We start from the raw sequence: 13655 nt of genomic DNA, 5'->3' as shown, positions 1-13655 counted from the left end.
GTGCATTTGGGACATTTCTGTCATATGCTTCTCTTTGTTCATCTGTCGCCAGAAGTTCTTGCTCAGTAATGATGTTTTGAGAGAAATAGTAATTTTGTTGGTCTGGATTTATTAGAAAAGGAGAAGGTATAATGTTTACACTTGAAAGAAACTGTAAGCTTTCATCTTTTCACTTAATAATTGAACAAAACACTAAAAGCAACTAGGAGTAAGCATTTCTTAGAATGCAATTATATCATTCACCTAGTTTAAAAATGTTTGCTATTTAAAATAAAAAAAGAAAAAAGTCTGTTTGTTGTGACTTTACAAAAAATCTAAAAAAAAAAAAAGGTAACTAAATAAAATAATGGCATAAAAATATAGAAAAAAAAAAAAAAAAGAAGAATTAAAAAAGCAGCTTCTCCGGACTAGACTAGCTAGGAGCTCCAGATAGCAGGAGCTACCTCTTCAAGACTGGGCTGTAATCCCAACTGTAAAAGAGGAAATCTGAAATAGGCTTTCACGCATTTGCATGCAGCCATTATCTTCCAAACTATGGAAAGAAACAGTCTTGTTGCTGGCAGAGAAGCACCTCACACATCTCCTCTCTCTTGTTCTGAATGGTGTTTGTGTCAGTCTGCAGCTGTGTATGGTATTATGTCTTATAATCCTGCATCACTTCTATTCTATCCAGTCATATCTAATGTAGAAAATTAGTTTCCAGTGAAAGTAATATGTAGTGCTTTTATGATATTTGTGTGCAATATCCCCTCTTCCATTGAGGATATTTGATGTAAAAGAAACAAACTCCGTTCCACAATAAAATACAAAAGTGGTAAATTGGTGTTGACATGTTTCTTGTCTTTGTGTATGTACGTATTTTTACATTAAGTTTTCCCTTTCCTTCAATCATGATTACCTACCATATGGGTTTTTTATCAAAAGATAAATTACTATTTAAATGCTAGACAAGAACCAATCTCTATTTAGAAACTGGAAAAGAAATGTGGAAGATAACTTTTATTGCTTGTGGCATAAAACATTACCATGATGTACCATGACGTGGCTTCTTTTTGTTGTTCTCATTCCTGTATCCCACAGCAGCATGAGAAAACACTTCATTTTCAGTAAGTACACATTCAAGGGGCTGTGTCAGAGATGATACCCAGTAAAGTTACACCAAGAAGAGCCCACCTGGGTTTGGAAAAGAGGTCTTTTCCAAAATTGTTACAGTTTAACAAGAGTGGACAGCTTGTCTTCAGTGGAGAGGGACCCTTCCAGACCACTGCTGCCCAGTAATCCTGGTGAGAGGGAATGGAGCATTTGGGGAAGCTAAGCTCTCAGTTTACTTTTAAAATTTATAAATATCAGACTTTTCCTCTACTGCTGTTAAAGGGACTCTGTAAGATTAGGCTCTCTGCCTTTGTAGTTTTGCTTATCACCCTCAGACAGCAGGCTGTTTTGTGGGCCCTTATCCATCTCCAGTGTGTGAAGGTTTCATTTGTCACTTCTAACGACATTAATAAGAAGTACTGTGCTTGGCTCAATTGGTCTGGGCATGGTGAAGTAGAGACAAATCAAGACCAGATGAGGGAAGTCAACTGCTGCAAGCCTTACATCTCAAGTATAATCCTGCATATGTCTATGTCAAGGCTTTTTCAGCTGTTGTGGTGGAGTAGCTTGATACGACTTAAAATAAATTCAAATGATTGTGGAAAGCAGACCAGGTCAGACTTCAATGCCAATTATTCAACTGCAGTTGCAGAGTGAAGTTCTGTATTTGGACAGGTGGGACCACCCATGGTACTCATGAGTAGGGGCAGGCCAGCCTGGTCTGTAGCATTTGGCCTGCTGCTCCTAGATGCCAAATGAAAGCTCCTTTCCTCAACACAGCTGCTGAGGAGAATATTTTTTTTTTTTTCCACTACTGTTGTTAATGAACAAATTCTATCTGCTTATGAAGTATTTCAGATGGCACAAGAAAATTACAGTCCCTCAGACCATTTTGGTCTATCTGAAATGAGGGATCTGTCTTGTGGCATCCTAGGCCTGGAGACTGTTTAATACTCATTTCTAGTGTTCTATGGTTGGGAGGCAATTGTAGCTTTTCATGGTTCCTAGGATGAGGTGAAAAGAGGTGTCCAGGGGTCTCCAGAGTAGTAGCTATGGTGACACCTCATAGATTCAGCTTGCTCTCAGCACTGCAGCAAAGCTCTTTGGCTTCCTAGAGGGTGTCTCTGCGCACATGGTACTTGCGCTACATGAGCATAGCCCATATCCTTCACTCAGCAAACAGTTTTTTACCACTGCCTGCTGCTGTGGTCCCTACTTTCATCTCCCAGAGACACAACCAGTCCACACTAGCATGAAGCCCACAGGGCATTGTCCTCTGTTAAGCTGCATGTGCTTCCTTCAGACTCAGTCCAAAACCACCAGAGGCTGAGCAATGCTGAATGCCCTCAGCTTACCAAGGGATTTGCTGGTTTTTGACTGCATGCTCAGCATCGTTTCCACCAGAAATTAAATACTGAGGAGGACTAAAGAACTAAATCAGCAGGCACTGTAGTCTACATGAGCGCTGTTCGCTGGTTCTCACGGTTCCGTATCACTTGATGTAGCTGCTTTTCTGCAGTTCAACTCCAGCGTTACCCACCCCAGTGTGACCACCTGGCTGAAAAGCTGAGGTACACCCTGTATACCTGTTAAGGCCCAGAAATTAATTTTGGCTGAGCTTTTACAAACCTCATGTTACCTCAGCCCAGCTGTGTTACTTTCTTAGCTTAAAGACTTGAAGGTAAACTGAACCACTTAAATACTTAATATGAGAGTGCAAGTCAGTATTTCCGTGAAGAGTTTACCGTTTCCAAAGATGCAATTGTAGCAGCAGTCACCACCTATAAAGACCTGAGTAAGTTTAAAAGTTTCTTTCCCAATTCATTTAAGGGAGGAATTGTCAGGATTTGCAATAAGCAAGATGTATTGAAAACTAAGTTTTGTCCTGATAATCTAATGTGCTTGTCAGTGTGAGTCTAATGCTATTTATGTGCCTGGGGCACCGGCAATTTAGAATAGGTTGACTAACTCTGTTGCTGCTCTTAAACCTTTCTGATGAGTTTATCAGAAAGGTTTAAGAGCAGGAGCAGAGTTAGTACTATGCAATTGCTAGCGGAGTTCCATGACAACTTTGTGATTACTGAAAGATACAGATATTTCTGTGGGGAGATAGATACAGAGTAGACGACAGTTTCCTATTATGTGTTTAATATCTTAAGATACTCTTGAATTAATGTTTCATCACTAATTCTTGACCTATACTTCATTCTCCAACATTTTATTTTGAAAGTGTCACTGTCCCAAGTTCAGGTTTTTTATCACTTACGTCAGCAGTAGTTTCTCTTCCACAATCAAAAAGCCTTGTCCTCATCTCAGCATTTGCTATCATTGAATTTCTGGGAAGGTACGTTTAACATAACTTTCCACAGATGTGCTCAAATAGGCACTAGAAATAAATTTTGCAAGGTTCAGTTGTAGTTTCTACATAAACAACTACAGTACTTGCAAAATCAGATGCTGTTCAGTGGACTGTGTCTTGGATCCCTCAAAGTCAAGGGTGCAATTCCCTTTTGGAAGTATAACAACTTCCTTTTGTAATTATGACTCTTGGCTTCCTGAGGAGGTGGGGGAAGAGAGGAAACCTGCAAACCAATGCCCTGGGTTGTCTTTTGTCTGTCTCAGCACCACAGTGATGGCTGCTCAGATCAGAAACATCATTGTACCAGCCAACCTTCATCTGCACATGGGGTATGTCATCATCCTGGTCCCACAGTTTTAGGGTGACCAGTGAGCCCTGGGGACAGGCAGACAGGCAGCTGGGATAAGTCACTGGGGCAGGGAGCAGGTGCTTGAAGCTGGGGGAAGGGGCTCAATACCAGTGCCATGTGTAGGACACGTCTGACCGAGTCTGAGAGCATCTAGTAATTTTATCTTGACAAGGCTGGGTGTTGCCATAAATAGGGCCCATCTGCACAAGGCTTTGGGCAACATTTATTTGAGCTGCAAGGGAATAAACATGTAATTTTCCTCTTGTGAATAATGGATAATGACCTTCAGTGCTTCACTGGAAGTGTTCTGCCAGTGACACCTGTGGGAGGAAGAGTTACATATTTGCTTACCTAATCAGCAGCGTATTTGGTGTCTGTCATGGATTTGAATTGGGAACTTGCTTTTTGAATCAAGTGGAAGAGCTTTAACTTTTGAAGTGCTGGGTTTTTTTCCTATCAGCAACCGCATTCAAGCCAACAGACCAAACAGGCTTTGAATTTGTACCGGTTTCTGTTTCTTTTGGCTAGTACTGTTGTGAGAAGGGTCTCTCCCACACCTGGGAAAACACGGGGGAGCTGTCAACACTGCCTAGCATGTGCAAGTCTGGCAATGCTGTACCACAAAGCGTTAGTGCAGGCAGGTATCATTTAGGCTGCTGCTCAGTGACTCTGCATGTAAATTTATTGCTCTTAGCACTGGGAGATTTTCCTCTGCCTTCAGCTCCACAGAGAGCAGGGTAATGAGTAGGGGAATTATTCAAAAACTTTCACAAAGAAAGATGCACTCCTGTGATTTAGAAGTACACTGACAAGGGAGAAACTGCCGTGGCTTTTATGGAAATCACAGCTGTAGTCACAAATAAAAATAGTATGTGAAGGAACTTTCTAGTAGAGGTGATCCAAAAAAAAGGAGATAGTGTTACTACTGAGAAAAACTTTGGTCTGTCCCCTCCAAGAAATATTTTGCCAGTCTCATCCATATACAGAATAGTCTAGGCAGCTGTCTGTAACAGTGCAGCAAGGAGCAGCAACATTTCAAAATGACTGAGAGTGTTCCAGTGAGGAAGTGCTCACTGGGTTGTGAGCTCGCACTGCTGAGTACCAGGGTGCAGGACTGGATAAACTCAGCAGCTTTTTGTGTTTGTAGAACACAAATGTATTTTCTTTTTTAAAATATGCATATATACACACATCTACATTCTTCCCTTAGCATCAGAGCTCATATTTAAGCAGCAGTGGATTAAAAGCTGCTGTATAGCTTCTCTGTCCCCTCTTCTAAATGTGTCCGTCTGCATTACAGTGGATGGTGGCCATCACAGGAGTGCACACAGCTGCAGTAGTCCAGATGGAAAGGCTTTTGACTACCTGGTGCCAAATGTCTTTCAAACTTGTTTTTAAGAGTACTCCAGCAAGCAGCTGAAAAACAGGTTGTGTGTGCAACGTGATTTATGCAAGGGGGCGAAGAGTCAAGTCTAACTTACTTTTCCTGGAGTGGAAAGGAGAAAAGCAGGTAAGTCAAGCTGAGTTAGCTGATACTCTGTTGATTTTTCATGCTGCTGCATTTGTGGTGCACAGCTACTGCCCATGTCTCCCTTGGGAAGCTGAGTGGACACCCAAACAACACTGGTCTCACATGGTTTGTGAATTACCCCGTCTCACAACTTGTCTGTCTCGCTGTCGACCTTGCTCAAAGCTAGCAAGTAGAAGAGAGCACCAAAGAGGAGAGTACCTTCCTCTCCTTCCTCAACTTGCAGTTGCTAATTCATGTTTCCAGCTTCCTGAGGCCCTTCCAGCTGTGCCTGGGGGCCTCAAACCTCAGGGCACCTGAGTGCTGGGTGGCCTGCACTGCTGTCTGCAGAGTCAGCAGCATGTTGCTGTCTGAGATGGAGGTGCAGGGCAGACACATTGTCAGCCTCCTTGGAGAAGAGGAGGAAATAAATGTGAGATTATATATGGGAGGAACTTGAAGGGGATCAAGGGTGAGGTCAAAGGGAAAGCAGAGATAAGGACTGCTGGAGAATTCAAGTATATTTCTCAGAAATGTGAGGATTTCCTAGGTGAGAAAACTCTGGTTTGGCAGAAGCTGGTTTCTATTGAGTGAGACAGCAGTGAGACCTGGGGTGAGGAGAAGCAATACGGAGGCTACTGCACCATGGAGAAACACCTGACCGGGGCATGAGAGGTAACGAAGAGGGGTCCTGGTGTGCAGCTGGCTCAGCTGGTGGAAGCTGTGGGAAGGGGCTCCATACCAGTGCTGCATGTAGGACACAATGTCTGACGACTAAGTCCAAGAGCATCTAGTAATTTTATTTTGACAAGGTCAGGTGTTACCATAAACAGGGCCTAGCTGCACAAGGCTTTCTCGCTCAGGGTGATACTGAGGAAACAGATAAACAACAGGGCTTGGAAAACTTTTGACTTCTTGAACCACAAATGGTCACAACTCTCTACTGCAGGTCTTGGGCTTGATGTCCTCCACCTGGCCTCAGGAATCTGCTTCACTGCCTGCAAAGCATTTGGCAGGGAAACCCCCCTCTTTCAAGGGCAGAATGGAAGGAAATTCGGGTGAAGGCGGAGAAAGGTTGTATCTGCACTGTTTTGAGTTTAGGCTTTGGACTGGGCTCAGAGCATTCAAATCCACAGTGCCTAGAGTAAAACAAGGAGGAAACCTGTGATATTCATTAACAGGTTACTCAGAGTTTAGAGGAGGATGTTTTTCTCCTATTGCTGCAATAGTTAACTCTAAATTGAAAGGTGGGTTAGTTGTGGGGGGAGTGAAATGTGTTCTGTGAGAGCAGCAGGCACGGACAGCAGCTTGCTGGAGCCCAATTAGCATTAGCAGCCTGGTGAATCTACAGAGCAGCCTGAATTATAGTGGAGGTGGGGCCAGAAACAGGCTCCTTGAGCTGCCAAGAAACAGACACTAACAAGAAACAAGGAGAAACGTGGCAGTGCCTGTTGTGGCATAGCCAAACAGTGTCTCCTAAGCAACAAGATCAGCAGCTGCAGTGGCTAAAGGCCAGGCATCAGCAAGGAGGTTCTTAAAACTGTGATGGTGTAGAGAAGATCCCAGGAGGGCAAGGTAGTGCCTGTAGAGAGAAGCCAAGAAAGGAACCAGGATGCAGGAGTAATTGTGAACCTTTGGAGGTATAACCCACGTTCCCATACTGAAAAAATGAAACGTGGGCAGAGGAAGAACACTTTGGTTTCCTATGGCTGGACTGGGAGTGATGACCTCTTTAAAGCCAGTTCTATGGAAATTGTTCTTAAGAATGCGTTTGGCCTCCTGTTCTCCCTTACAGCTCCGTAACTTCTGCTCCTAGTAATGAGAAAGCATTTAGACCAAGAAAGAGGAAAAAAAATTCAGGAAACTTGAGAGAGAAAAGTTGCCCAGGGAAGTCCACTGCTGGTTTAGTTAGGCCAAACCTAAAAAAGCCGTCCACTTACCTAGAGACAGCACTCTCTTACTGCTGTGTGGGAGAAACTACAGGACTTGCTCACAAGATGGCGTGAAGGACCTTATTGCCAAGTTCTTGGATACAAAAGAGGAATCAGGCTCTGAGTGCATTTGGTTGGAATAACAGAGATATGTGGTAGATGCAGATAAGGTGCTTTCCCACACTTGAAACAAGTTCACTTCACAGATTTTCAGCATGTCCTCATTCGACTGACAGTGAGTTCTTGATGTGAATTTTACTGCTGTAAGACTAGACAGGTAAGGGTCTGGAAAGGCTTATCAGACCCTGTGGTAAAGCACAGTGAGACAACACTGTTCTTGCTGTAATAAGCTGGAATGCAGCAAAGCTGTTGTTAAGGCCTCCCTATTTTCAAGGCACTTGCCCTGCCAAGTTGCTGGCTGCAGCTGATGAGATTCTGTGGCAGCAGGGAATATAAGCAGGGATGGAGGCTGATGCATCTCACAAACAACACACTATGATCCCTTCCTCCCTTGCTGATTCCTTGTGCTCTGTGTGAATAGCTACATTGTCTTACCAATCTGAAGAATGGGGCATGGGACCGTGTACACAGCTGAGGCAAGAAGGGAATTAGGTCAAAACCCCATGCACCCAGAATACAAAAGGAAACTGCAGTGCAGTGTGAGGCTTCTCGGTGTTTGCAGAGGTGATTGTGTACGTTTCTCTACTGACCTTAAAAGTGGAGCAGAGCAGCGCTAGTGAAGTCAGAATTTCTAACTTCCCTACAGGGAAGGCACATTTGAGTGCCTGTACAAGTGCTAACTCACTAGGCTGAAAGGCTTTAAAAGCAGTCTTTAGAAGTCTAAAGTTAGGCTTCCAACTCCATGTATAGTAGCCTGAATTTTTCAAATGGGTTAGGAAACAAAAAGCAATCAATATACGTTAATCCTCTTAGTGTCTGAAGTTCAGAGTAGCCAAGGCATTCTTGCCCCTTTCAGTAGAAACCCCTACTGAAACAACTTGTGTTTGAAATTCTTCCCTCTTCTTTTGTTTCTTCCACACTCTATACCTTTAATCACAGGGAAACTACTTCTTATGCATTTGCTTCTTTGTGTTGTCTCCATCCCACCCCCTGCCTGGCTGATGGTAGGAGGGAAATTAATCACATACAGTATGATGATTTCTAAAACGTGTACTTTACTTCAGGAAACAGACAAAATGGGAAAAAAAATTAATTTGCACATAGCAGTCACATATAGTCACACTTGCAGCAGGACTGAAATGAAATATTCATAATGGTGATCACTTAAGTTCACTGATACAGGAATGCATACCACTATGGTAGTCTTTGAGTTCCAGTACTAAGCAGATGCTTTAGCTAGCTTCCTAGCCTCCATTTCTTGCTTAGCCTTCTCTCTCAACTCTCTCTCTCTTTCAATGAGAACTGCTTGTTCTTGCTCCCACTCCTTTAGCTTCTGCTCATGTTTTGCAATGTCTTCCACTTCACACGCTGGCAGCTTTTCCTTGACAAGTTGGGTGGTCAGGGTTAACAGGCTTTCAGATTCAACCTTGCCAAGTGATTGCAGCTTAGCGTACAGCTCCTGTCATAAAAAGGGATTTGGTGGGGAGTAAGGAGGAGAGCGCCAGTCAGTTACAAAATAATCAGCCACAAAATACTTCCCTGTAACAACCAAAACATAGCTGTTTGAATCTAAGTATTAGCTGGGCTATACAGGCCAGGTAACTATTTTATCCTAGCAAAGTGTTTCAACTGTGGTAGCTGGTACCACTTCTTGAAATGCTAACCCCTAGAATATTATTTTTGAGCAATAAAACTAGAACAATGAAGTTTCATTTTCATTAAGCATTGAAATTCTCTTTATTTTTCCAAGTTCAGTTAATCTGGTATCAACAAGGATCAGCTGACCAGTCATCTATAATAAATATAATCTAAACATCTTGGGTTTGTGTCTTATCTCAAAATCAATCTAACAATTTGCTCCACACTGCCTGCATTAGCATCCCTCTCAACAGATGCACATCACTTTAAATGCTCTCTTACTAATGGCATACTAAGTAACTCCCATGATTTTTCTTCCTGACAGTTACTGTGATCTGAGGCTTGACTATGCTTACAGACTGTACAACAGCGCTAAAGCAAGTTATTTTTTTTTCAGGGATATTCTACACTGAAACTAACAGCACAGCTTCAGTAAGAAGCTGTGCAGTGTTTCCTTCTTGAGTTTGACTTCTCTGGGTTTCATGCAGCATAAAAATATTAAAATTCACTTCAGATTCATTAATCATCCAGTGACACTATTTCTGGCTTTGTGGTGATGGCTCACTAACCATCTGATTAACTGCCTTAAAAGTGCAGATACACAACCAGGGAGGAATTTCCTGGGGGAAAAAGATGACATGGCACTGGCAGATTCTTTACCCCTTGCTCATTCATTAGATAGCAACACATTTTCCTGATTTTTGTTTTAAAGAAAATGTTTTACAGAGCACAGCACTTGCAAAAATGTTTAATGTAAATATGTGTTCTAAAGAAGGGTACATCTGTGCTTCTTTCCTGGGTCCTTTGAATAAAACCTATTGTTTTGCATTGCAGGAAGATGGAAAGAATGCGTGGGTATCATTCACCTCCAAACAAAGTGGCAATTCTGGGCCCACAGAGATATCTAGACTTCCACTCCCAGTTATCACTGGAAGCTTACACTGCGCTGCTTGCCCATTGTTCCTCTTACCCTAGCCCATGCTGGCAATAACCTGCAAAGACACTGTCCCTCAGTTCCTGTCTTGAGGCTTTCTTTGCCTTGCTCTTAGGCAGGAAACTATGACGTCCCCTCTGAAGCCTCTCCACTTCTCCCTGCCTTAGCCAACACAAGCACAGGCTTTGCTGTGTTTTGCCACACTCTGGAAGGTCTGAACTGGACAGAGAGATGATTAAAGATTCCTTAAAATGCTAAGCATGCAGGTCTGAGGGGCTTGAGTATTTGGCTCTGTCTGCTTTTCACTTTATGACAAAGAATGAAAACAAGAACAGTGGCTTTGAAGCTAATGGACTGAAACCAAACTCAGGAATATTTACATGTATTCATCTGTATTTTGTTTGAGATCTCAGTAAGTATACAGTGCATCAGTAAGGAACATGAAGACCATACACCCCAGGTCTGGGGAAGGAACCTGACAACGATGGTTGTGTTTATAAATTAAGAGATTCAGTTCAAACATAGCTGGTTTAGATCATTCACAGTCTCACTACTAACCACCACCAAGAATGTGGTGAAAAGGGAGTTTGTGCACTGAATGTAAGCAGTATGAAACTGAACTAGAGAAAGGCAAGAAACTGGCAGCTAACGGGACCCTCTCTCCTAACCCATTAGTGATGCCACTGAACTCCTGCAATCTTCCCTGCTGTTCTGTGATACATCAGTGGAACTCATTTAGGAAAGCAGCAGGTTCTATATCCTCCAGGTACCAAAAGGGCACACCCTTAACTGCCTAAATCATTGATTTTTATAAGCAGTCTCCAGGGCTCTGCATGCAGACAATTATAGAAGGAGCACTGCTTTTAGAGAGAGTGTTCCCAGCATTTAAGTGACAAAATGCTTGCCCACTGATCATTGAGACAGATGGAAGGAATTGCCTGAGGAACACTGTACTGAGTAGTGAGCCTCAGTATATGGGATCTGAAAACAGGTAATTACAACATGAATGACAGTGTCAGAGAGTCTAAATTACAGCTGTAAAGGTTTTATCTGGAAAGAGCCAAATGCTCTCAAGTCCTGTTTGTCCGAAGGACACTCTGCCTCTCACACATCATATCTGTTAGGCTGCCATGGCTTTTTGAGGTACTTCTACAAATGGTTGTTCTGAAGGTTGGTATGAGACACAGAATCCAAGTATGTACATAAAAGCCTTGCAGAACAAGCTACAGTTCTAGACAGGAACTGTACATCTGGAACAAATCCACTTGCTTTTCCTCACATACCCAGGTGAAAGAGACAGAAGCAATTGGTTTTGAGCTCAAGAAGAAAGACTGGGATGTGCTGGCTAATACAGGGCTGGACAAAGTGCAACAGAGTGTTTTCAGCAGCGGAAGCACAAATTCTGTGTTGGGCTAACATCACAGGAGGGGCAGATGATCTGTACTGGGACAGCAACTGTGAATGCCAACATCATCAGATTGCTTCAGAGCTGACACATTCTCTCAGACTTGTACAGATTTCTAGTGAACTCCTCTGCTCTGGGAACTACACCTATAGGTGTCCAGGAGTTCAACTGGGAAGACTGGCTGCTACTGGCCTAACGGACTTGAGAGAAGAGCTGGAGCTCTTTCAGGCTTAGCTGAAATGGTATTCTGACTTGAGAGCTCCTTTTCTCATACAGACAACCAGAAATTGTGACTTATTAATACATAAATTATTGTTGAATGCCTAGATTTCATGAAGGCTATGTCTTTCCTAATATTCAGACTTTTCTGGTGAGAGCTTAGAGCTAAGCATTGGGATTATAGTTTGTTAGCTCAAAATCAGGGCACTCACTACCACACCCAGGAATGCCTAAACTAAAGTTAATTATGGAACTTGTGGAAAGGTTGAAGTGAGGAGAAAACTACCCTCTTGGCACCAGACTTGACATTTAGGCCTTGTTTTGAGCATTCTGTACTATGTTCTTCAAGGCTAGACAATGGATAGACAATAAGAGACTCATAAAAATGTCTCATTACCTCCTTCAAAAGGCACTTGAGTTTACCTAGTTCACTGTAATTCATCCAGGCGTTAATTATTACATGCTGAGCACCCACTGATTCCCAAATACTTTAATTAAAAAGTTCTAAGTGCCTACAAAGCAAGTTTAATATCTAAAGATTAGTGGCAAATAATTTATGTAAATAAAAATTAAAGAAGGGAAAAATGTGTATTTGTGAGGTGAACCCATAGGATACTAGTCTTTTAACTTTTGAAATTTCTATAGATCAACTGTCTGTATCCAGAATAACTGTCAAAGGTCATGACAGCAATGGAAACTGATGCGCTACAGAAAGAGTACTGCTCCTAGAACTATAAGCCAGACTAATGTCAACCTGGGGTTTTTTATTTTTACCACAGCACTTATCAGAGATGGTAAAATAAAACCATTTTCTTACATAGCTGTGAGATGATAAAATCAAATGCAGTCATTGTATACCTACGCCCTAATCAACAACTGCTTGTATTTCACATTATTATCATCAGTGTGACAACCTAAAGATAAAAGGGAGGCAATATAGCCTTACTTAATGCCCCAGACTGAACGTATAGGATGCAGCATTCCTACTTAATCATAACATACACAAGTGGACAATACATTCAGGATGGTCTCATGCCCAGTACAACTTGTTTCAATGAGCAAGAGCCCACACAAGGTCAGATAATGGATCTCTAATGACATACGACATGAACAAGATTTGGATTTATCATTTTGATGTATGAAAAGTGGAGATAAAATCCCAACAGACAGACAAAAGACAAGTGGCCTTAAGTGTTTATGTCTTTGTAGGCTGCTGCTTCCTGTTTGAAGACGTGAAAATGTAAGGTGACATGAGTTTCAAAAATGCCAGGTAGGACTCCTGATGCACTGAAGGGATGTCAGTCTACTAGCCATAATAAGCCAGCCTATACATTTTCTAATACATATTATGGAGATCTACTACAGCTTACAATATTTAGATAAATTAAAATATTTTACCTTAAATCGGCTGTAGTACTCGGGTGCTTTAGACTGCTCTGTTTCTTCTGATTCTGCACACTGTGACTTCTGCTCTGACTCCTTGACTTCTTCAGCTGATTCTGAACCAGGATTTTCTTCAAGGACAGACTGCAAAATGGTCTCCAGAGCATCAATCTGAACAATCACATTGTCAGCATAACCAGTTTGGAAATAGAATCTGAGTAACCCTACTGTCACGTTTACGAACAACTTCATGAGTTAACATGTATTTTGATATTACTTCTGTGTATGATAAAAAGAAAAACAAATTCTAAAAGGAAATGGGACTTACTCTTGCAAGAATTTTCTAATACACTTGGGACCTTTGAGGTTGAACATTAAATACCTGCAACAGAACAACTCCTCCACCCGCTGTCAACCATAAAACTGTCCATATCTCAGATGCTAACTCTTATTTGCAGATCTGTCAGGCATCTGACTAATATCTCCCCTTGGCCTGACATCTGGTCATAAATACTAACCCTAAATGGTAGGCACAGTGATAACAGGACTAGCATGATACGCAACCACATACGCATCTAAATAAGATAGTACTATGGAATGTTCAAGCAATATAATCTCCAGTAGATCATTGGAATACCTCTTTGGTGAAAATAAGCAGGAAAATCAACCTGTCTGGAAACAAGAACATTCATTCCTGTCAATAGTTTGATAATTTATC

At 42.0% G+C, this 13655-nt stretch overlaps 1 protein-coding gene across 2 annotated transcripts in view; it reads right to left on the bottom strand.

Moving 5' to 3' along the window:
* Positions 1–8393: 8393 nt before the first annotated feature.
* Positions 8394–13655, bottom strand: part of MRPS27 (mitochondrial ribosomal protein S27) — a 44222-nt gene continuing 38960 nt past the window's right edge. For both annotated transcript variants that reach the window (XM_086771300.1, XM_086771302.1), the window contains 2 exons: positions 12953–13108; positions 8394–8817 (listed from right to left, as the gene is read on the bottom strand). In XM_086771300.1, coding sequence (XP_086627426.1) covers positions 8578–8817; positions 12953–13108 — 396 coding nt within the window. In that variant the 3' untranslated portion in view covers positions 8394–8577. The remainder of the gene's footprint in view (positions 8818–12952; positions 13109–13655) is intronic.

The sequence above is a fragment of the Chlamydotis macqueenii genome, chromosome Z, assembly GCF_036417535.1.
Source record: "Chlamydotis macqueenii isolate bChlMac1 chromosome Z, bChlMac1.mat, whole genome shotgun sequence".
Lineage (NCBI taxonomy): Eukaryota > Metazoa > Chordata > Aves > Otidiformes > Otididae > Chlamydotis > Chlamydotis macqueenii.
Note: the sequence above shows the minus strand (reverse complement) of the source record. Positions and strands in the feature narration are given on the sequence as shown.